At 38.4% G+C, this 24515-nt stretch overlaps 2 protein-coding genes across 5 annotated transcripts in view; one reads left to right on the forward strand and one right to left on the reverse strand.

Moving 5' to 3' along the window:
- The first annotated feature begins 419 nt into the window (after positions 1-419).
- On the forward strand, positions 420-8928 carry calm1a (calmodulin 1a). The gene is made up of 6 exons (XM_052580522.1): positions 420-564; positions 5621-5651; positions 5810-5953; positions 7114-7220; positions 7542-7677; positions 7912-8928. The coding sequence occupies exons 1-6, from the start codon at positions 562-564 to the stop codon at positions 7938-7940; spliced, it is 450 nt and encodes a 149-aa protein (XP_052436482.1). The 5' UTR covers positions 420-561; the 3' UTR covers positions 7941-8928.
- Positions 8929-17234: 8306 nt separating this feature from the next.
- LOC127976411 (tetratricopeptide repeat protein 7B) overlaps positions 17235-24515 on the reverse strand; it is a 33842-nt gene continuing 26561 nt past the window's right edge. For 3 of the 4 annotated variants that reach the window (XM_052580809.1, XM_052580807.1, XM_052580810.1), the window contains 3 exons: positions 22186-22326; positions 19992-20194; positions 17235-18702 (listed from right to left, as the gene is read on the reverse strand). In XM_052580809.1, coding sequence (XP_052436769.1) covers positions 18481-18702; positions 19992-20194; positions 22186-22326 — 566 coding nt within the window. In that variant the 3' untranslated portion in view covers positions 17235-18480. The remainder of the gene's footprint in view (positions 18703-19991; positions 20195-22185; positions 22327-24515) is intronic. The other variant, XM_052580808.1, reaches the window with a different exon arrangement.

The raw sequence follows: 24515 nt of genomic DNA on the forward strand, positions 1-24515 counted from the left end.
ATATATTGAAATTATTTAATAAGAAAATATGAATTAGGACACTGATCTTGCATTATGAATACATAGCATTACTATTAATAAATAATATAAAAACTGTTAGTTTACATATAAATATTTACATGCAGTATAATGTAACAATACTGTGTCTGTTCCAAAAGTGATGGAAAAATTACATAGACCTACCAGAAAATATTAAAATTTAATGGATTCATGGAAAAAATATATTTCATTTAATTGAGCACATTATATACTTCACATATGCATATAATCTACTACATATTATACATAATATTTCGCTAATAGACAATTTTTTTTCATAAATACTTTTCCTTCTCGGGACTGAGGTGGTTATGATAAGTAAGTGGGCGGGGCTTCTGGCTGCTCTATGCGGAAGTGAGTGATAGGGGTCCGTATGGCGGAGGAATACACCACTGTATATAGTACCGGATCACCTTCAATACTCTGCGAGCGACAGTCGCACGGTGGAGCTTTAACTGAGAGCGGAGCATCGCTGAAGTCTAGCGTAGATTAAAAAACCCCGTCCACTCTCCACTCTCAGATATGGTACGTAAAAGCTTTTATCATGCACTACTCATTCATGAACGTGTTCATATTTTATGCATTTAACGCATTGCGGTTACTATATAGACATGCCTAACCACCTGCCTGCCTCTTCTGCGTCTGTGCTCGTGCAACAGCTAATTTTATTTGAAATGAATTAGTCCCCGTTCTGTATTTCATTGCACTTCGCAAACGAAGGTTGCGTCTGATTATTATTTTGAACGTGTTGCAGTATTATTGATGTCATATTGCGGCAGGAAATGTGACATACGCGTTTTATTACGGTGTGATGTGCTAGACAGCAGCAGACAGATGATCAATGCTCACTTTCTATTTAAAAAGAAAAACATTGTTCTAGCCTTTGTAGTTGATATGTTTGAGACAATATTTGCTTTTTTTTAGGGAATGATTTTGCTGTAGACATCACTGACAGCCACTGTAGAAAATCAGGCCAGTCTGAATAAAGTGTAAAGATAGACCTTAAAGGAAGAATTTACCCAGAAAAAGTCATTTCTGTCATTATTTGCTCACCCCTACGTCGTTACAAATCTGTAGGACTTTTTGACTTACCTGAAGAACAAATCAAGATGTTAGAATGACAGCCCCAGTCACCATTTACTTTAATTGTATGGAAACAGACGCAGTGAAAGTGAACGGTGACTGTAGCTGTCAGTCCCCTTTTTTGATTCACAAAAGAAAAATAGATTAAAATGATGACAGATGTTCAGTATTTGATCGAAATGATTCTTGAAATGTTCAGACTGAGATGTGGGTTTTGTTGGCTGTGGTTGACCATTGTTTAATTTAGAAAAAAAAGCTATTACATGTATTTATGACCATGTTATTTATCTTCGCCGCTCTATTATTAGGCTTTTTAAAATTATAATCATCTCAATTCTCAAATCTTTCAAAACTAAGCAGGATTAGGACCATAAACTGGCTTTATTAGTGGTTTAGGTTGGCACAAACATCATTTTGGGCTCTATTGACTTGTTGTGGAAGTAACAGGTCTGTTTGTTATCTGGGCTCCGGCTTGAATGTTTCCCCTCATAAGAGCACGAAACAGAGTTCATAAATCATACAGCTGGATAGGATACCCAATGAGAAAATAAACAAAGCTTTGCTAAAAATGGTGAATTTTAGCTCAAAAAAGCAAACATTGTTTGTGAAGCATGGAAAGAATGTCCTATGTGAGTTCAACAAAGTCAATCCTGACTCAGTGAGTCCATACAAACACTTCTGCTTCAGCTTTTCCACAGCGCAATGCCAGAAGACTCAGTGTAAATCATTTTTTATGGATGTTATTTAAGCCTGTGCTGTTTGGTGAGAATTATCTCAGTTCTGTGATGAACTATGAATGGCTAGTTGCTGTGTGAGGCGTCTGTTTCCTCCCTCGAGTTGCTTCTTCAGGACCTTCCTGGCCACGATGCAGCTCTAGTTTCGTTGCCATGCCTGTGTGTGTAATCGTGTCATGGGAATCAGTGAGGAAAATAAGAATTGTTTTTTCACCCATCATGTAGGACGGTCTAAAAACAGTCTGCACTTCTTCATACAGGCCTTTCTGGAAGCTTTTCTGAAATGACAGTCATGGTAAAGAAGCGGCTTGAATGCTACCACAATAACTACACACATATATAAGAGAGAATTTATTGGGTAACCTGGTTGCTAAATTGGCCTGATTAGCCGTTAACAAATGGCCATTTCAGGGCTTGCTGTCTTCACAGTACACAGTTGGTTTGGTTCATACGAAGCTGCTTTCACAGTTGTGGTCATGAGTTTATATTCAGCCATCTTCCTGTCTTAGGTGCTAAGTTGTGGTGTAATGGTGTTCATTTTGTGAAGAGAGACCGTTAGGGGAACTAGACTCAATAGAGTCTTTACATCTGTCAGCATGTTGGTTAAGGGCCTTGGGGACTCCCTGTTAACATGGTGTGAAAGTGGCAATACCGCACTCATTATCGTGCACTGGGCGTCCCGAGCGCCAGCTGCTCCTGCCGCTTGGTGAGTCCAAAATCAAGGCCAGATTCCATGCAACATTGTGCAGCGTTTTCAGATCCAGGCCGAAATTCCTGGCAGTGGTCTGCGAGGTTTGAAGCTTCGTTGGATGGCAAATGTCCTGGAAGGCTTCCAGTAGAGGTGCATGATCCTGTTCTCCCCCATCAGCTGGAGAGAAGAAATTATCCTTTATGGACGGGGTCCATGGGGAATCTGCAGACGGTGCATTTTCCACATTGATTTTGTTTTTTCGGGGGAAAGAAGCTAAAATGGTTATTTAATGAACACACATTTGGATATTGTTACAGATTTATGATTCACTTTGATTAGATTTGCTTCCACATGATTCCAATTCTGATTAACTTGGACGTATTTCAAGTAACATGTCCAATCTCTCTCTAACAGTGCGGTAAATTATAAAGGGCATTGTTTCAAATCGATTCAGACCAGCAACTATTCATTAATTATTAAAGTCACCATAAAATCCAAATCGAAATTCTAATTTCTTATGAAAACTTGCATTGTTTATTGTAAATGATTTAGTCATGCACATTATTATATATATGCATATTATTTAAAAAAGTATACTTTAATCAGAAACATTAATGTGTGCAACCAGGTGAGTTTTAATCCCTCCCCTCCAGCAACCTGTGACACCATGAAGCTCTTTCAGAAGTTAGAAAACGACAAAGATGCAAGTAAATTCCGAATGGACAAAATCAAGTTCTGCCCAACGTTACTTTCTCATGAAAAGACAATTCCAGTGTTCCCTTTCATGCTGACTTTTAAAAGAATTGCCTCTTAAGAGTAATTTATTTTGTGAAGTAAGCTACCAGAGCTTTTTTTTTTTGCAGAGCTCTGCGGGCACATATGGGATACTGCTGGTGCAACAGTGGATAGATGCGTCATCACTCTTGCATATCATGTAAACACTTTAGACAACAAAGTTTAATGATGAAGTCATCATAAAATTGAATTTCACCCTATCTACGTTGAATGAATGATTCAAGCATGAATGCATTTGTTTATTTTTATATATATATATATATATATTTTTTTTTTTTTTTTTAATCAGAATATCATAACTCAATCTTCCAGTGAAACAACAGACTCCTCAGGTGACATATGTGCATGCATACACCCTGCCCCTTTCTTATAATTGACCGCAAGTTTGCATTCATGTCCTTCCACTCAGTCACTCAGGAACTGAACCAAATCTCTACACTTGAACACTTTCTTTTCAATAATAAATAACAGTGTGAGAATATGGAAGATGTGATCTGTAGCTACTTTTGACTTTAAAAACCAGAGACTTGAATAAGCGAAAAGGGACATATCTTCATATTTAGCTTACATTTCAAGGGAGTTATGTACAGCATGCTAATTGGAACAACATGTGCCGAGATGCCTTACACAACACCATAGTCATAATTGGGCAGAAAGGGACCTTTGTAACTCTCCAGGTCATATTTTGTCCCTACCTGGATTTGAACTCACAATCTTTATGCTAGCAAACCGGATCTTTAACCCTCAGGCTAACAGGACCCCTTGAGAGGGACAGGCAGACAAAAATAAACTTGATCACAAGAACAGTGAGACAGGTGAGATAAAGCAGGGAAAGGTGAAACCTGCCATTGTGTTCGCAGATGGAGAGGGGTGTTTGCACAATTAGCAGAGACGAGATGCCATTCAGATGATCAAAGAGATAGAGATATATAAACGCAAACCCACGGCTGGCTGTAAACTGAGATGACCGCAGGAGCAGGTAAAGTGATGGGTCATTTGATTTAGATAGACAGACCTTAATACCTTCCTTTGCTTTAGCTGTCATTCTGTGTACCTGCTGATCTGCCTCCGAATACGTCCTACTTTGCTCGAGTGACCTGATGGGATGACCATTTGACTAATTTCAAATAATGGAAATGATCCCTGACCCTCGGCTTTGTAACCGTAGTGAGCTGCTGACGTTAATCTTCTCAAAAATCGGCCTAATATCTTGCTGAGCGATACCCAATGCGGCCTGGGAGGTTGGTACAGTAACACTGGCCTCAAGGGTCAGGTGAGCTCTCTCGGGGTCCGTTGTTCATCAGCCTGATCAGACAGACTTACCTCTACGTGCTTCAGGCAGTGTCTACTCACAAAGACCAGAATGCCTCCAAAGAGACCTGTCATCTACCCTGAGGAGGACTCTGTGTCATTATCCATGGTCTACGATCTCCTTGACCAGCAGCAGTTCTTTTATAAAGAGCTGATCGAGCTACAAGAGAGAAACTACAAGTCCTTCCTGCAGATGCTGGTGGACTCCACCAACAGCCGCATTGACAGCGTGGTGCGAGATGTCCAGGATTTAAAAAACAGTCTGCAGCACTGCCGGACTGAGCTGGGGGATGTCAGGCGCCAAGGCGCGCAAAATGCCAAGCGGGCCGAGTGCCTGGCAGAAGGTCTGGTGTTAGTCCGAGGAGCGGTGGATGGCCTGACCTCATTGAAAAGCCCCACCGCTGAGGTCAAACTCAGGAAAGCACCAGTTAAAATGGACAGGCAAGATGTAAAGAAGACTGATGGCTGGGACAGTGAACCCAAGGCGAAGAGGCTGGTGGCTGATCTGACCGACATTCAGTTTGATGGGATAAAGGTTGTGTTATTTTGTGTGCCTTTGAATACATGTAGCTGTTCATTGTGGCCTTTAAAGGGATGTTAATTCACAATTATTTTATGAATTGGAGGTCAAAGAGGTATTTTGTCTTGCTTGCTGGCATTGATTGGTTAATCAGATCTCTTTAAAGCAAAAGCTTTGAGTGTCAGTTTCAGGAAGTAAACATTTTTGCTTTTTAAGAAAGCTTTATGAAGAACATTTAGTTTATTTTCTATTTTCTATTATATACGTTTTAGACTCTGGGTGTGCAGTGGTTTGACCGTGATTTAGTGATTATTGTTTTCTTCCTGACAGAACACTTATACCATTATTGTTTGTTCAGTATGTAAAGTGCTTTGTACAATCAAACGATGAGTTATACATGTTTATGACACTCATTTACTCATCACTTTTCTCCTTCTCCATTTCTAGGCTGACCAACTCACCGAGGAGCAAATTGCTGGTAAGCCAATCTGGTGTGTTTGTGGTGTAAACATGCATAAAACCAGTACACCTGCCCTTCATTCAGCCAGATGATTGCAGAAAATGGATCTTGTGAAAATTAAGTTTTATATATGTGAGGTTTTAATGCTATTTTTTTATTTATCTGTTTCCTCACAGAGTTTAAGGAGGCTTTCTCCTTGTTTGATAAGGATGGTGATGGTACCATCACAACCAAAGAGCTGGGCACAGTGATGCGCTCACTTGGGCAGAACCCCACGGAGGCTGAGCTGCAGGACATGATCAACGAGGTGGATGCTGATGGTGAGTCGATTCAGTGCAGACTTCAGAAATGTGAAAAACACTACACTATATTAACCTTAACGTTAGGGTTAGGCGTTGGTATTTGTTCCAGTGTAGTGTAGGCAGCTAGCACTGTGATTCTTTGGAATCAGATAGAGGGTGGGTTACCTTTTTTTTTATTTTATTTTTGACCATTGACATTATGCTAAGGACACCTTCCTACCCAGAACTGTCGTTCTCTGTGGTTAAACGGTTATCTTGTTTTGTAATTAGTTTGTATGCAAGCAAGCAAGCTTTCAGATAACAACAAAATGTAATATGCCTGGGATGCTTCTCCTGTTACAGAGCTGATGTAATTAGTGTTTAGAATGCAATGGTGTCTTTACAGAGTGTCCTTTAACGTGAGTGTCATTTTAACATGTTGTTAGATCACGCAGAGCGCGCTGGGTTTCTGATATACTGATTATTTACAGATGGGATTGTGTGGTGTGGTATGGAGTCATTTTTGTAGGTCAGACAGCAGTAAAGCCGTTGAATAACAGCAGGTAATAAAGACCTCATGGAATCCTTTACATAATCCACTTTGGCAGTGTTGGCGATGGAATCGAGAGAGTGTTTGTGAAGAGCTCCAGTAAGAAGAACATGCAGTGTGAAGAAAACACACACACACACACACACAAGCACTTGTCTATACCCACATTGTCAGATTACAAACGCAGTGTGAGCCCTGTGGGAATGGCTGTAGTGATCATTTTCACACACACATGTACACAGGAGGACGTCATAGTTGTCCTGTGTAATGGAAATATCCCACCTCAGCTTGGTTAAACCTTGAGGGAAAGAGAAACAGTTACATATAAAAACCAGTAATTAAAAACTCTATTATTGATATGTTATGTGTTCCTAATTCAATATAAGAAAATAAACGTGACTTCTGTTCCTGTGACCTTTTCTGTACAGTGTTTACAGTGTTTGCGGTTACTCTCTCAACTACTCTTGGACTAATTCAGTTCTATTAGATGACACTCAGACACACTAAATATGTGTTATTAGACCTCATTACTCCTCATTGTCCAATATTGACTGCCCTGCTTTTGTCCTGCATTCTACATCCTGGTTAGTTCATCTGAGTTACAAACATCGCGGACCAGATGTGTTTATTCTTTCTCCATTTCTTTCAGGTAATGGAACCATTGACTTTCCAGAGTTTCTGACAATGATGGCCCGGAAAATGAAAGACACCGACAGTGAGGAGGAGATCCGCGAGGCTTTCAGAGTATTTGACAAGGTCAGTGCTGAAAAGAGAGAATTGTGGGAAGATGATGCTTATGAAGAGGCAGGCAAAAACAAACCCAACCCTCGGAAAACAAAACATGCCACAATCATTTCCACAGTCAGACACCTCTTCCTGTAGGTTTACTGGGACATTTGATTGACTAATGTTTAGGAAACACCATCATTGAACTCTACTTCTGCCCCTTTTATCTGCATTACACTTCCAGTATACGTCATTACTGTTTTCAAAGTCACCTTGTTTGGATTTAGTGGTTTAATATTTTAACGGCATGACACGGCTGACTTTTTGATCCTGTCTGTCTGTCTGTGGCAGGATGGGAACGGCTACATCAGCGCAGCAGAGCTTCGCCACGTCATGACAAACCTGGGTGAGAAGCTAACGGATGAAGAGGTGGACGAAATGATCAGAGAAGCTGACATCGACGGCGACGGTCAGGTCAATTACGAAGGTACGATGCAGCTGTGTGCTGAGATTACCCAGAAAAGGTCACCGTTTTATGCAGATTAAACATTACTTTTATGAATTGCCACTTCAATTACAATAATGTAGTTTGGATTTGGATAATGCAAGGTTATTTGCGTGTACATACAAAAATGGAGCAGTCTGGAACCTAGTAGGCTTTGTGCTTTGTTGTGATCTTGAGCGTCATGTCTGATGTGTCCATCTCTCTTTCTGTCCACAGAATTTGTACAAATGATGACGGCAAAGTGAAGCTCTTCTGTTCTCTCCTGACCTCTTTAGAAGACAAAAAAAAATCAGTCAAATGTTTTACTTACCTCTTAATGCAAAAATATTCATTTATTCATACTGTTTCTGTATAGAAAAAACTGAATGTTAAAAAAAGGAAAATGTCCATATATAGAAAAAAAAAATATATATAAAAAAATAATAAAAAAAAGACATAAACATAAATGACCTGCATGTACTGGTTAGTGGTCCTGTTCCCAAAGAACTGCTTAGACATCTCCAAAAAGATCAATCAATTAATTAATCCTGATATCAAACCTTCAGAAACTAAAGTAAAAGCATCTGGTGAACTGCTTAACTGGTTCCATTTGCTAGTGGCGATGTTTGGGCTGGCCAATCGTCTTCTACTTCCTGTTTCTGTTCTACATGCATGCAGCTTGAGTTCGGAGCCGCTATCTTTGGCGGAAACCTCAGCGATGTCTGTCGGAGCGTTCTGGGGGTGAATCTAAAAGAGGTTTGAATACGGTTTGGGGGGGCGGGGTGGGGCGGGGTTTCAGAATCTGCATAGAGGACGAACGAATGGGACCTTTGCAGTTTGCTTCAATAACTAAATAAAGAGATATTTTTAAGAAAAATGAGCAGTTAAGAGATTTTAAACTATGTTTGGCATGTCAGGATATTCAGAGTTTTGTTTCTTTGTGCACTGTGCCCGATAGTAAGGGCGTTTAGTGGGAGGGAGTGGCTTGGGAGTTTCAGGGCGTGACCTTTCACCTTACGTGGAAGCGTTTTTCGGGTAAGGGCAATGGTGACCGTAACCATAAATGTTTTTATCTTTAGTTCTTCTCTGGGCTCTGACCATGAGCATGTCGATTTTCTCTGGAGAGTGCAAGCGAGGGCTTTTGGCCGCCAGGGGCTTGTTTCGACTGCCCACCTTCAGTTCTGTTTATGTTCATTCCAAGTTGTACATGCTCGTCTTTTGATTTTTTTTCCAATAAAAGAACATGAACTCGAAGCTCTCAAACTTGTTTGTCCTTTTTGTCGTCCTCTAATGAAACCAACATTTAGGGAAGCTTTTGCACCCAACCTACAGGAATCACCATGGCAGCCGCTCTCTTTCTGTACGTCTCGGTTTATATGTGTCAGGTTGCATGAGCGCTGATCCATCCGAGCGCAGGCTTGAGCGCGTCTGTCTTTGGGGATTTTAGAGGTTGCCTGGCAACCTGGATCTATGGCTCTGCTGGAGGAGGGGGATATCAAAAACCATGTGGGAGCTGGAGAAGAGACTCTGGAGAGATGCAGAGCGTGTGTGTATGTGTGAAAATCTACAGCTGATTAGATCCACCTCCTGTAGTCAGGCAGAGTTTATCCCTGCAGCAGATCTACAGTATTCTTCCTTTTTACTGTAATTATTCCTGTGCATTTCTCCAGATGAAGCTTCACCATTAGATTTAACGTGAGACTTTTGCACTCAATTTTCAGACTCGCTCTTAATTTACAGCTATTTAAAGCCTGAGCTCAGTGACAGTGTGCTTGGGGGGTGTGGAGATGATTGTGCATCTACTATGTGCTCAGCAGTGAGAAACAGGATACAGTGACAGGCGTGTGGGAGGAGAGAGAGAGTGCTAACAGCCCACGTCTCTCTGCCCTTCTGACTGATGAGCTGCACGTGGCCAAACGTGTGTGTGTGTGTGTGTGTGTGTTAAATGCATTACTTCATCCAGGAATGGCTGAAAGCTTTAGAAAATGTTTTTGTCTGGATATTTAGAATATTCTAGTATGGAATATTATAAATATAGAATGTTTATCACGGCTGAAGGGCACCACATAGATATAACACACATATATAAGGGATTCATAAAGTCTGAGACCACATTGCAACATTGGGATTTTTAATAAACCATAGAAACATGTTGTTTTCAAAAAAAAAAAGAAAGAAAAAAAAGGTATATTTTAAAAATATTTAATATTAAACACTTCAGAATATATATCTTGAATATTAATATTCTTATACATTATTTAATAATCTACATTATTTCTAGGTCACTAACAAAATGTTCATTTTTCAAATAAACTTGCACTCCAGTTGTTATTGTTAATTTGCAAGATTTATTTTCAAATTAGAAATACTTAAAAGATAAGCGGGCTTAATTTGCATTTTTAACAAATATAACATAACACATTTTTGGGCATTTTTTAAATCTTTTATTTTCAGTGAAAGTCAAGCAGTTCAATCAAATCATTAGTTTAAAAAATATGTACAAATATTTAAAACTTAAGAATATATTTATTTATTTTTAATTCAATTGTTATCCCGATATAAACAATTCATAAAATGAGCTTCTTCTTTTATTTGGCAAGTTTATTCTAACCATTTTTTCTCAGTTTGTGTAAAAGTCAAACATTGGCAGTTTCAAATAAGTAAAAAAAAGATAATGCAGCTGATGTTACTTCTGCTTTGTTCATCCATTACATAATGGGATGTCAAATGAAGTCCTTTATACTGTGAGATATAATGAGCTGAAAATAATTTAACAAATCATCCAAGCGTTTTATGCAGATCAAATTTTTTATTACCGGACACAGTATCCATGTACAGACATCATGGAAGTCCAAAACATTTATAAAGCGCTTGTTTCGGAAACAGAAGAAAGAAATGTGATACTCCAACACATCCCATTGATTCCCTGTCAGTGGCCTGCTGTGACCTCAACTGAACATACTTAATTAGGACATATAATGCAGATCTATGTAAGTAATGCTGAAATGACACACTGCAGCTTTAACTGCTCCAGGGGTCTAGTCGTGTGGCATATTCTATTCCAAACACAAGCTTTCTCATGCTTGGTCGAACAGATTCAGTCAAATGCTTTTACTTCTTAGGACCCATGCCCCTCCTCCCCAGCAGTGCTGAATATACAGTCTCTATCTACATTGACAACACTGTAAAGGCCTGTCGTTCACTCGTTTACTCTGTATTCACACAATGTTTATAAGGTCATCTTATCCCAACAGTTCCCTCCCGACCCCTGAGCTGGCAAATCATCCGGCAGGGTATTTTTAATTTATACCTGGCCGAGAGTTCAGCACCTCCAGTACAACATTAAAAGCACATGCAGCGTTCCTGCGGCCCTCCAGCTGGGCAGAGGGAGGGGGCTTGAGAGATACCAGACTATGTGTCAAGCGCTTGTATAGAACAGCTCACATTGCAACAAGGCATGTGATGTATTAGGAGCTTTTGTCATCTGTTAACACCCTGACCTGCTCCGATGAAAAGAGCGGGATCTCAACCAGGGGCACATGATGGAGGCACCGCAGGCTGTTCAATTATATAACAAGAGGTTTATATCTCAGTTGTACCATTAAAGTCACAATATAATGGAAGCAACGACAAATCTTTCGTGTTGTGTGACACACCCCAGAAAAATTATTCAATTACTGAATAGAAAAAAATAAAGCAACTGGTTTTCTTTTGTTTTCATGCAATAAAATGATTTGAACTCGAAATCTAAATATCCTGTCAATTTATTTATCTATTTTGTTTATTCACAATGTAAAAAGTGGGATAATGTCAGCCAGTCATTATCAAAATAAAGGAGCTTGCTTCTTCACTGGAACATATTTGGAGAAATTTAGCATTACATCACTTGCTCACCAATGGATCCTCTGCAGTGAATGGGTGCCGTCACAATTATAAAACCAACACAATAATCCACAAGTAATACATACAACTCCAGTCCATCAATTAACATCTTGTGAGGTAAAAAGCTATGTTTTTAAGAAACAAATCCATCAAGGCATTTTAATTTGAACTGGACAAAGCAATATTATGTATAGAACCCCCATATTTTTTGCCGGAAGCAATGATTTAAAGTTTTTTAGTTAATTTATGGACTAGCTGACTGTGTTGTTTTTATCTGCTGTTTGAACTCTTATTCTGATGGCACCCATTCACTACAAAGGATCCATCAGTGAGTAATGTAATAAAACAAAGTCATCCACAGCTTGGACAGTCTAAGGTTAAGTAGATTACATTTTTTGTGGCCTAACTATTTATTTTAAACCATTGTAAAAAATTTGGCAAAACTCCAGAATGGTCTGGGAAAGACTCTACGCTGTGTGTGTGTGTGTCTATGTGTGAGAGGTGGGGAAGCCCATATGGTGGAATAAAAATGCACAGTGGGGGAATAAGATATGAGTTCATAACAAGCGGGCTGTTTAAGAATGCAGCCATCAGCATTTGAACTGTCTGTGTTTGTGAGGGAGTCTCTGCAGTGGAACAGAGTGAGGTCATCCTACAGAAGAGGCGGGGCTTATTGATTGACAGGCTTCTCTGTGGGGTTAAATGATGCTGAAGTGAAACGCTGCATTAATATTTCACAGCACACACACATACACGCTGCAGGGCAGAAACACATTGGCAACTGAAAGATAACAGGCTTGCATTACTGTAACACGAGAAAACGAAAACATCCTCGTAAAGGGGGACTTTGCAGTTCACGCTTCACACACACGCACATAAAGAGTAAAGGCTTTGTTGATTGATATTTTAAAAAACATCCACATTTAGATCAGGTCACATTGAACAGCATTGTTTTAAGATCTCAAAATAACTTGGGTGGGGTGAGACACATAGGGTATGCCATGACTGATCTATAGCTCTGGTCCTTAATCAGCCTTTGAAGGGATGTGTTTTATAATTCACTCAAAATTAACATTCTGTCAATATTTATGAGAGAAAAGTGAATGGGTGCAGCTGCTGTCGAGCTCCAGAAATGACAAAAAAAAAATATCATGAAAATACCACAAAACGACTTCAAATTATATGTGTAATAGTTCAAATCTTCTGAAGCCATAGAAGGCAAATATTTACTAACTAGTAAAACAGAAAATTGTCTCTATCACTCTCAAATCGTCATTTGTGCTGTGTTCGATTAGTGCCAGGTTTTTTGTTTTTTTTTGCATTTATGGAGACCCTATCCGCATTTTCTGTCAATGTACATTTAATTTAATCTGACAAATAATAAGATTGCGCAACTATGTGCAAAAAGAAGTTTCTTGGGCAAATAAATAAATGTGACCCTGGACCACAAACCAGTCTTAAGTGTCACCGGTATATTTCTAGCAATAGCTGGGTCAAAATGATAGATTTTTCTTTTAAGCCAAAAAAATCATTAAGTTAGAAGTTTACTGATTATTCACCTCTCTGAAATTCAGTGAAAACTCTAGCAAAGACCGGTCAGATGCATCCCTGGAGTCTGTCCTTCAGGACTACAGCAGAGTGTCTTCATTTTCAGCTCAAGCGGTCCTTGCCAGGATGTATTCTTGTGTCAGTCTAAGTGCATTTCTTTGCTTGGTTGCTCACTTGGGCCTTTAGTTCTGCCACTTTGTAAAGCTGCTTGGAGACAATCGCCACTGTTATGTGTGCTATAAATAAAGTTAATTAACTTGAATTTAATTTTCTTTTCTTTTTACAGAGTACAGCGAGTCCTTCCCGTAATCCCCTCTCCCTCTCTCTCTCACAGGGTGTTCCTGCTATGTCCGTCTTTTTCCCCAGTCTCCATCTGTTCCTACTCCTCCCATGTTTCCATCCGAGGGATGGATGGATGGATGGGAAGATTGTGAGGGTTTTGATATGTGTATGTTTGTATTGTGTGTAGGCGGGAGGTGCTGATAGGACAGTCATCTGCTGTAACCGTTTGCTACAGACTGGACACCCCTGTGGGAAATGCATAATTTATACCACCTTGTGTCACCAGTCTTGAGTAGCTCCAGAGTGGAACAGCTGTAAGAATTAGAGAGTGTGTGTGTGTGTGTGTGTTGTGTTTGTTGATTCGTTTTAATTAGAGAAGTTACACAATTCTTAAAGGGTAGAAGCACTTTCAGAGGACAACAGATGCATTAATGATTTTGTTTGTGAAGAGTTACAAATATTCCTCAGAGGAAAAGTTAACTCATTGAAGCATGTGGTAAATTAAATATTTCTATTAGTGTGATTGCTATGTGTACAATATGCACTTAGAATTACATTTATATAAAATAATGTGTTTATGTACATATGCAGTTTGTTTGGTCATCTTTAAATTAATATATGTGTGGCCAAAGAACAATAAGCAATTGTAAGACAATGAAGTACCAAAATTTGTTTAAAATTCATTTAACTATTAAAATGGCGTAGATGCTGTTAATGCATTTAATAAAATGTCTTTTAAATTGTAAGCAGCAATAAAGTGCCAACAGTTAATCATTAAACATTAATAAAATGAATCACTTAATATGAATAAACACTGTTCTGTGTATGTGTATGCGTGTGTGTATATTATATATATAGGAATATCACAGAATAATTTATCATTTCAAATGTGTTTAATTCTTTAAAAATAATTATATACAACAAAAGTACAGTCATTTGCAAGCTGCATTTGAACTTGCTAAAAAAACTAAGTGAAGGGTCACGACCTCTGAGAATGCCCAGTGTGTGACACTGACACGCTTCAAAACAATGGAAACCATTTCTATGTCTCTCTCTCTCACATGCTCACTAATTTGCTGGTGATAGATGACACATTGCTATCAACACTATGTAGGGGTAACGGCTAGAGGAGTCACCAGAAACCTTCTTTCACCGGCTCACAAACTTTTCATTAAGACATGATTTCTCTACATGCACCAAAGCCAGTGCAAACCATGGGTGCATTATATGCTCAGCTAATGCTGTCGGGATAAATGACAGTAAATGTCCTTGAGCAATGTCAACATAATAATAATTGCCAGAGAACATGTGGACAGGCCTGTGAGGAGAGCGCATATGGATCCATGAGCAATCACTATAGAGATCTTCTGGAGCAATAACTCAGTGTCAGAAGAATTTACAATAAAATGAGGTGGTATTAATTTGGTGGGGTTTGAAACATTTTTTGATGAACTATCTCCTTAATGTTTCAATGTTCTGGGTGGTCACCAGGGTGTTATTATAGAGTTGCTAATGTTTTCTGAGAGGGTTTTTATCCAAAGTGTTTGATACATGTGTTTTGGGTGGCTGTCAGGGTCTTGCTAATGGCACTTTTCCACTTTTGTACGACTCGGCTTAGCTCAGTACGGTTTGCGTTTCCACTGCAGCAATGCCTTTACTTCCGCAACAGACAATGAATTTTTTGTTTGTTGGAAAAAGGTGCACTCATTCAAAACAGTTGCGTTCGATCCTTTGCTGGCTTTACTGATTTAAATTTAGCGGTTCTTCTGTGTTTGTGTTGCAAGTTCAGTGACGCAGGTGGTGACGATTCTCTCCAGCCAATCCGGAGAAGTATTGCAAAGTGTTAAGCCCCACTCACTCCAAGAACGATAACTATTAACTATAAAGATAACTATAAAGATACCGATATTGGCGTCCACACCAGCAAACGATATCGTCGGTTTATTCGAAGCGCATTCTAAAAGCTCGTTATAGCAGGATGGATTATGATTGGCTGTCAGTGTTTGTATCGTTCATCAGCTGGAAAAAATATTGTTCAGAAAATGATTCAGACGATACGGTTTCTCTATGCATTTATCGTTATAGCTGTAGTGTGGACTCTGCTATTCTTTAATGTTGAGAATGATTTTAGAACTATATCTTTATCTTTAGAGTTATAGAGTTTGGTGCAAACAAGCCTTTAGTTATGTTATCTTGGTGGTTGCTAGAGTGTTGCTTGACATTGTGGATTTTGAATGATTGATTGGGGGGGGGGGGCTAAGTATTTGCTAAGGCGTTCTCTTTGGTTACTTCGACTTTGCTAAGTGTTTATTAGGGTCCTTTGTGTTGTTGCTAGGGTGTTGCCAAGTGTTCATGTATTTTGAATAATATCTAGGATGTTGCTAAGTGTTTGTTAGGGTGCTGTGGGTGGTTTCCAGGGTATTACTGTATGTTGGTTAGGTTATTTTGCTAAGTGGCTGTTAGAAATGAGTCACACACTGAAGTTTAATATTTAGGGTTAGGGCTGTGAATAAACCCCGAAGCACAAGCATGCGCACTAATAATACTGACGGTTGCCTTAGTAAGCATTACGAATCCTGTGTCTTGTTTGGGGGTTTGATGTACAATCAGGTACCACATTGTACAATGGTCAGTGAGATCCAGCTTACACCTCTCAGCCATCTTTCAGATCTCACTGAGGCTCTACAAGCAGAGATGATAAAAAGAAAGCCCTCAGAGATACTGGCCTGTAGTGTTTACAGAAGCCAGAGGAATAATGGCGTCACTAAGGGCTCATTAGGGTTCAACATGCTCCTGACCCACATCAAAGACCCAGCTTGTGGCTGTACTGCGCGGTTTACGATCTTCGGGTCTTTACAGCAGGAATGAGTCGAAGAAGAGGTCTCAAGAGGCGCAAACACTCTGGCAGACACTAAAATGCACCTCTTTAATAACAACCAATCTCTTGCTGCAGCTTTCTATGTCCCAGAATGCTTCTGGGAGTGCAGCCTGTCCCATAAAGCAGCAAGTGCTCATTAGTTTAAGGCAGGCCTGTAAGTGCATTAAATAATTCACTTTCTACATTTCCCACCTCACATCCTTCTTTCTCCCCGACTCCTTTTTATTAGGCCATGTCATTCATTTGCTTTTCAGAGGCGGCTGCCCTAGTCCTTTCTTATTTTTCTTCGCTTGTGAGCTTTTGGACCTTCATCAATCTTTCAGAGCTTTTTAAAGGTATTCATTCAACCATACCACGAGTCAGCGAAACAGTGGGCTCATCTAACATACATGAACTGAGGTGAGCAGGGCATGTAAGGAAACGTGTGCGAGTGACAGGAAAAGAAATTAAATGGGAAAAAGTATGGCCAAGACATATAATTTAGCTCGATTTCATCCGTCATTGTGCTCTGAAATTAACTGTTTTTGAGTGCAATTCATAACGCAACAGAAGTTTGGACTATGTTCCACAAAAACTGCCACAAGTATTGCTATAGGACAATTATGACAAATTATTATTTTTGTTGGGTGAAGTTATGACAGAGCTGGAATTAAGGTGCAAGATTTCCCAACAGATTTTGCATCGGGTTCAGTTGGCCATACAAATTTGCCACTTCGACAAAAAGATTTGTTGGGTTTGAAATATTTTGATATTTTTAAAACTAAATAATACATACAGTATGTTGGCACAGCCATGAAATTATCTGTATCGCCCCTTGAGAACAGACTAAGAAAAAGTCACAATTAGGAGAAAATTCTAAATTAGCTATACTACTATATATAGCTATATTAGCTCCATTAGCAATACTAGCTGGCCTTAAAAAAATGACTTGAAATACATGACAAAATAAGGAATAAGAAACAATAACAGATTTTGCACAATCGATCATTTATTGACATCATAAAACTGCATTTCCAGTTGTGTTTGGCCCTGTGATTGACACTGCTAAGACTTCAAATACACACATACAATCTTCCTCTTCCATAAATTTAATCACGGTGACCGTTATGAATATAGTTTGAGTTGAACATGTCCAACTGTAACAGTCCCTCATGTTCACACACGGAATACATATATGTCTTCACCTGTCTAGCACACAGCCACTGGGATAAATAAACATCTTATATAACACGGCTCCGATAAATCAACAATATAAATCTCAACCTCTGAATCATGATGTGGAAAAATAAACCAAAGAACAAAACGAAATGTCCAAAACTAGATTCCTCTTCTCTTTTAATGAGAACCAAGGTAAAATATTTGCTTTTAGAGTACTTGTTCTTTTGGCATCCGTTCTGTTTGCTCTAGGCGATTCTTTTGTACATACAGAATATAAACAATACAGTGTTTGATCAGAGGGGGACATAATGATTCTCTAGGAGTCATAACACGGGTGACACTCCTGCCCTCAGGAACAACTGCATGGAAACACAACCTTTATTACGTGTGTTTATGTAACAGGGATCCACTGTAACAGCGTGTCAAGTACTCCATTCAAAATAAACACCCGTGCACACGCCACAAAGGAAGGGATATCCTGGATACCAGCACATGTAAAGGACACACACTCTGACCATCCATTTAACCTCACAAACACACACGGCACACATATACACTTTTGACCGTCTCTGCGTCAGTGTTATTATTGGTTCGTATGACACACAGCTACTAGAAACTCAAGATTGTATGTTTTGGGAAGCACCGTGGTTTGATGAAACCGCTGCGTCAATCAGCCGCTTCACCGTGACAGCAGCTTGAAAAGGTTTCTCATTGGTCCACTTGTACTGTGGTAAGAAACTGACCAATGGGAGTGCAGGAGGGGGCGGGGTTTTCGGGTGAGCGGCACCACTACTATACAGAAGCCGGTGGAAATTCTAGCACAGAAAGAAGGAAGAAATAGGAAGGGGAAAAACTATGAGAGTGAAGCAGTGTGGAAAAGTGCTAACCGTGTTGATTAGAGTTCAGCAGATCCACATCTGAGAACTGATAACAAGGTCGGAGGGGGCGGGCAAAACATTCCAGGACAGAAGAAGAGTTTGGGTGTGTGTGTTTAAGGGCTGTGGTTCATGCATGACTCACGGACAGAGGTTTTGTTGGTGGGGAGTGTTCGGAGTGTCTCAGAGGGAGCGGGGGATGATGGTGAAAGGTAAGATGGGACAGCTGGCCTCCAGCTCCAGGGCAGTGAGGAAGCATTCGGTCGCGGCTGCGTCATTGCCCTGCGCTTGCAGCACTTCTCCCAGACTGTTCCACACGTCATGGGCCGTGCTGTTCACCTGCACCGCGTCACGCAAGATCTTCTCCGCAAGACTGTACCTTTGCAGCTGATGCAATATCAGACTCTGCAAAAAACCAGACAAATCAAAAGAGAAAAAAATACAGAAGACTGAGTTCTGGATGAATTTTAAACTTCCTACTGATTTAAAAAATTGCAATTCAAATTGGACTCAAATAAAAAAATAATTTTAAGTTGATTAATTAGTGCCCTTTAAGAAACTGTATAATTACATTATATTGTATAGTTATAAAAGAATGATTAAAATATTGTTTAGTAACGAATGATCTATACGGACAATACGTAATAGATATAAAATATAACACATATAGATCAGTGTTTGGTAACAATTTGTATAGAATAACTGAAAGAAATAAAAAAAGCATTCTATCCGTTGATTCTGATACATATGTACTATTATTAGATACATTATTTATATATTACAATATTAAGCAAATAACATTAATTATAGTTTACATAATCAGTGGTTTTTGAAAAAGCAATTTGGGAAAAATATTTCATGTATTTGTATATATTATAGATTTCCAATAACTGCTTATATATATTATTATTATATTCCTGAAGGATCATGGAACACTGAAGACTAGTGTAATGGGTATTGGCTGCTGAAAATTCAGTTTTGATATCACAGAAATAAATTTCTATTATTATTAAATCAATTTAAAATATATTCAAGTGAATTCTAAACTAAACTGTATTATTCAAATGCTTGATGTACTTCTAATTAAATAAATTTGACAATGTCATAAAATCTGGTCTGAATGCACAACGTGGTATTTCACTTTATAGTACACAGAGGGTTAATGTAGTGTGAACAGCTCTGAGAGTTCAGATGCCGTCCACTGTCCTGCTGTTAGAACAGTGTCAGACGCATAAACACACACACACACACACACACACACACACAAAAGAAGGTCAGAGAGGGAGAGATTTGACAGACGGGGCGATACTTCCTCCTGCTGTTGTCTACTACAGGGGAGCTCCTTTATAAGACATGACATTTCTGCTTACTATTAAGACACACACAGCTGGAGACAGCAGCACACACACGCTTACACTCACACTCACACTCACACTCACACTCTCACACACACACTCACACTCACACACTTCCTCTGACAAGTCTCCACATCCTGGACTCATTGTCAGCTAAACACTGACATTGGACAAGATCTTGCCTCTTTTCTCCTTCTCAGCGTTAAGATCACACAAACACACAACCAAACGTTCCCACAAGAGTAAAACCTGAAATCCACTGCATTGCTGGGAGCAATAACCATGAAAGTGTATAACTGCAAAATGGTTTGAGTTAGTAGATAAACGGCATGTGCTCACCAGTCTCTGCATGGTCTTGACGTGGGTGGGGCTGATGGACAGCGCCTCCTCGTACCAGCGCTTGGCCTCGTCCACATTCCCCCGCAGCTCCGCCACCTGACCCTTCATAAACAACACGTTATGGGACATGGGGAACAGGTTGGCTGCTTCCTGTGTACACGCTGTTGCCTCCGCCGCCTTTCCCATTCCAATATACACCTCCGCTGTGGAAAGACAGAGACAGAGAAAATAAGTGATAAAGAGAAAACAGTGGAAGAAGCATTTCTGGGGTTTATATCTTATCTGGAGTCACAAATGTGATTCTCAGACATGCTGTCAGCTACATCATCAGCCTTCACACCGTTTTTATAGGAGACAGAGAGACTGATGGGAGATTAACGTTGGAGGGGTGTCCTCCCTCTTTAGCCAACAAACTCCAGGGAAAGTGACTACTAAGCATGTTTACTCTTGACACATTTCTCACCCTGCCAAGCCGTGCTAAGGTTCCCTCACTTGGCTCAGTGACAGTCAAGCTGGTAAAAGAATAATTAGTCTTAGTAACTGAGTTGATTGTCTTTTTCTAAGACAACAAAAGAAAAGATTTTGGCAAATGCTTTTCTAATTTTACTACCAACATTTTGTGTGGTTTTACTATCATTTATATACCATTAGTGTTTATCAATATTTTGACTATTTTATTTATACTCACAGTTTATTTCAGTTTTAGTTAATTTAATTTGAGTTTTTATTTTAGTTTTAGTAATTTAGTACTTCAACTTTAACTTTTATTTCGGTTAATACAGTTCACTGTTATTTTAGCTGATTTCTAATTTTATTCATTTCTAACACTCCAAAGTTTTTCATCTTTTCAGTTTATTTCAATTTAAGTTCAAATTTTTTAATTTATTTTATTTTTAGTACTTTACCTATAACTTTTATTTGAGTTTGTTTCTAATTTCAATCATTACTAACATTTCAAAGTTTTTAATCTCTTCAGTTTTTCAGTTTTAGTTTTTATTTTCTTATTTTAGTAATTAAGTACTTCAACTTTAACTTTTATTTATTTTAATTCAGTTCACTTTTATATTAGGGTATTTCTTATTTCAATAATTTGTAACATTTCAAATGTTTTCATCAAATATGTACAGGTTTCCAGTATTTATTTTAAATAACAAAAAAAACATTTTTTAATAGTTTTAGTATTAGTTAACAATAACATATGTTACTGAACTAATCTGCATTTCTAAACTAATTGTTTGAATGAATGATGCAATGATAAATTCATAAAGAGTGATCTGCTATTTTTTTATAATTTAAGCTAACAATACTGATACTGAACAATTAGCTGTTTTGAACAAATCGTTTGAGTGAATGATTCAGTGACTTTTTCATCAAGTTTTATATTTAAAGTATCATTTCTTTTTCAAAATGATTTAATATTTAAATATTCAAAATTGTATTTTAACACAGTAATCTCCTAATATTGTGGTGTCTAATTATTCTAATTAACTTTAGTCTTTAAAATGAGTTTGACATTACAGATGCATACCATTAAAAAAAGCCCTTATAAAGGCAAAAAAAAAAAACACCATTGTAAAACAGTTTAAGGGGCAAATATTGCCTCTTGGTGAACAAGATGATTTCTGTCACTGCTAGGATCTAACCAACACTGCTTTCAAAAAACACTGCTTTTTTGTGTGTGACGTCAGCTATCAACGACAGGCCTAAACCAACCATGGTACCAGCAGAAAAACACCCACACACCCCTATTTACTGTGCATTCATGCTGTTCTTATCAGTATTTATTTGGCCTGGGAATCAGACCCATGACCTTGGAGCCGCTAGCAGAACTTTCCTAAACTCCAATGTGTTTAATTCAGCCACATTCACAAGTAACCACAATTGCTTGTCTCTTCGTAAATGCTGATTACAGACAGCACAAAAGCCTCCAGATGAGAAATTTGATCCTGCTGGATATGGTTTTCCTAAAAAGATGCTATTAATAACAACCAGTGAGGAAAAAGCGGTCCATATTTAAACAAGGTGTTCTATTAAAGTTCTTTTTTTTTTTTTTTTTTTTTACTTACGCTATATTTTATTGCAAGATTACAGAATATGCTGTTTATTAAACCCAGACCTGATCAATGTAACAACAGAATGTGGGCATGACTTATGTTAAAAGGATGCGAATTAGGGCTGTGGGTGAGCTTTGTACCTGCATGCAGCCAGATCTGGGCAAGGGTCATCCAAGGGTGGAGGGGTCCCTGTTTCGGAGCACTGCTCTGAAGGGAAGAGGCCGCCTCAGAGAGCGCCTGCTCCACCCGTGACGCTGCTATGGAGTTTGCGTGGACAGAACCTGTGGTGCAAACATAGACAGTCAGCAACGACGCGTAGATAGGAGTTTCTCTACAGATATCCACAGCACTGCAGATATTAGCAGTGAAAATATTGATATAGAATTTTGTTCATATGCACATGAATGCCAAAGAGCAGTTGATCACTGCTAATCCCTGTTCTCAACAGTGCTATTACTGTTAAGTAAAAGTAGTATTAAAACCAAAGCTTGTAGAAATTATTAATTAAATTAAAGCTGTAATAAAATTAAATATAAATATTTAATGAAAAAATTTAAAGAATTAATGGTTGCCTTAGCAACAAAGTAAAATAACATGCTAAATTTACTAAAACTGAAATCAAAATAATTTAAAGCAAAAAAATTCAAACTAATAAAAAACTATCAAGCACAACAAAATTTAAAAATAAAAGTTGGCGCTGGTAGCTTTGTGTGTATATATATATATATATATATATATATATATATATATATATAAAATAAAAAATGCTGAAACCAAATATTATTAAACACATAAGAGTGTTACAGTTTTTCTATTCTAATGTAAAACAAACAAACAAACAAATACTAGCGATTTCTAATCTCTAGACAATTTAATGTGAGAGAATTTTAGGAAACGCAAGGGTAAAGAAACAGCATGACAAGATGCAAACATCTGTAGTCAACTCTTAGAATTTCCAAAAGGTGGACAATACTTTAACAAGCACACTTACACACAGCACTTAAACACAAAAAGCATAAGAATATTAACAGTGAATAAATAAAGCTCTGCTACTTTACACTAATTGACCAATTCCTGCATTTTAAAAGTGCTAGCTGCAACATGTAAATCACATTTCATATCAGAGCAACTGATCAAGGCAAATAAGGCTGTGTTTTCCTGTCTGCTCAGCTTGAATAAGAGTGCATTCAATGGATAGTTCACCCAAAATTACATTCTGGTTCTCATTTACAATCCTTTTAAATACACAAATCGCTTTCAAATAATTCACTAAATAGATAAGACTTAAAAGAACAATTAATTCTAAGTCAAATAAGTTTAATAAGTCATATGGACCACCTTTTTGATGCTTCAGTGCTCTAACTTCCATTCTTTGTAACTGCATGCAAAAGGTGATTGGTGCAATCTTTGTGTTCCACAGAAGAAACTACATTTTGTTAAATGTTTGGGGTGGGTAAGATTTTTCAAAAATACAGCAAAAAGAGTAATACTGTGAATTTATATTACCATTAAAATAAGAGTTATCCATTTGAATATATTTTAAAATGTATTTGAATCCTACAAGGACAATTCTGAATTTTTAGCAGCCAGAAGCAAATGACTTCCAGTAGTGGAGGTAATTTGGGTTTGTAAATGACCGAACCTTTAGTTCTGGGTGAGCTATTCCTTTACCAGTTTTACCAATAAATTCCAGATTTGGCCTCAGGTCCTTTTCAATTTGCTAGACTCAGGAGATGAACTGCAGAGAATGAACTGAAGACACCACATCAGTTTCCTGAACTGGGTGAACTGAAATGAAATTGCCCCCTGCAGTTCAGCGATCACAGAGTCCCTATTTGTCTGGACATGCGGCTGCCCGGCAGAGCTGTGGTCAGGGCTTCAGTGTGGTCATTAAAGTCTCTGTCGGGGTTCAGAGGAACATATTAGGATCCTCAAGAGCCTCTATGAGTCATAGGCTGGACTTTATCGACCAGACCAGCAGGACATAAAACACATTCGGACTGAAATCGATCCCTGTACATCTCTATGGTGACAGTGAACAAAGCCATGGATCACACGACCAAACACCGAGAAACTGAAACTTATCTATAATGAGTTTAAATGGGGGATCTCTTCATGTGTCTGCATCTTCACTGTGTGGAAGAGCAGCTTGGACATTGGGCTCAACTTCTCAATTTGAGTTTTTCAAAAGAAAGTCATACAGATTGGAACAACATGAGCAAAAGATCCCAAATTATTAATTTATCTGTAAATCTCTGTTAGGGCCGGACGACAGACTTAAAATCAAAATCTTGATTAATTGAATATTTTACCTCGATTATGATTAATGAACGATTATTTTATTTATTTACTTGTTTGCCCTCATAGTTCACTGACAAGGTTTGTGCTGTAAATATTCTCAACTATTAAAGGTAGGATATTTTTTCGGATGAAAGAGTGCATTTCTATGTGGTTTGAAAATAACTGAAGG

The sequence above is a fragment of the Carassius gibelio genome, chromosome B17, assembly GCF_023724105.1.
Source record: "Carassius gibelio isolate Cgi1373 ecotype wild population from Czech Republic chromosome B17, carGib1.2-hapl.c, whole genome shotgun sequence".
Lineage (NCBI taxonomy): Eukaryota > Metazoa > Chordata > Actinopteri > Cypriniformes > Cyprinidae > Carassius > Carassius gibelio.

What these genes read in the sequence shown, in the direction of transcription:
- calm1a (XM_052580522.1), top strand. An exon ending in CACCGAGGAGCAAATTGCTG is followed by an intron (nt 5,652 to 5,809) that starts GTAAGCCAATCT and finishes GTTTCCTCACAG; the next exon opens with AGTTTAAGGAGGCTTTCTCC. An exon ending in CTTTCAGAGTATTTGACAAG is followed by an intron (nt 7,221 to 7,541) that starts GTCAGTGCTGAA and finishes TGTCTGTGGCAG; the next exon opens with GATGGGAACGGCTACATCAG.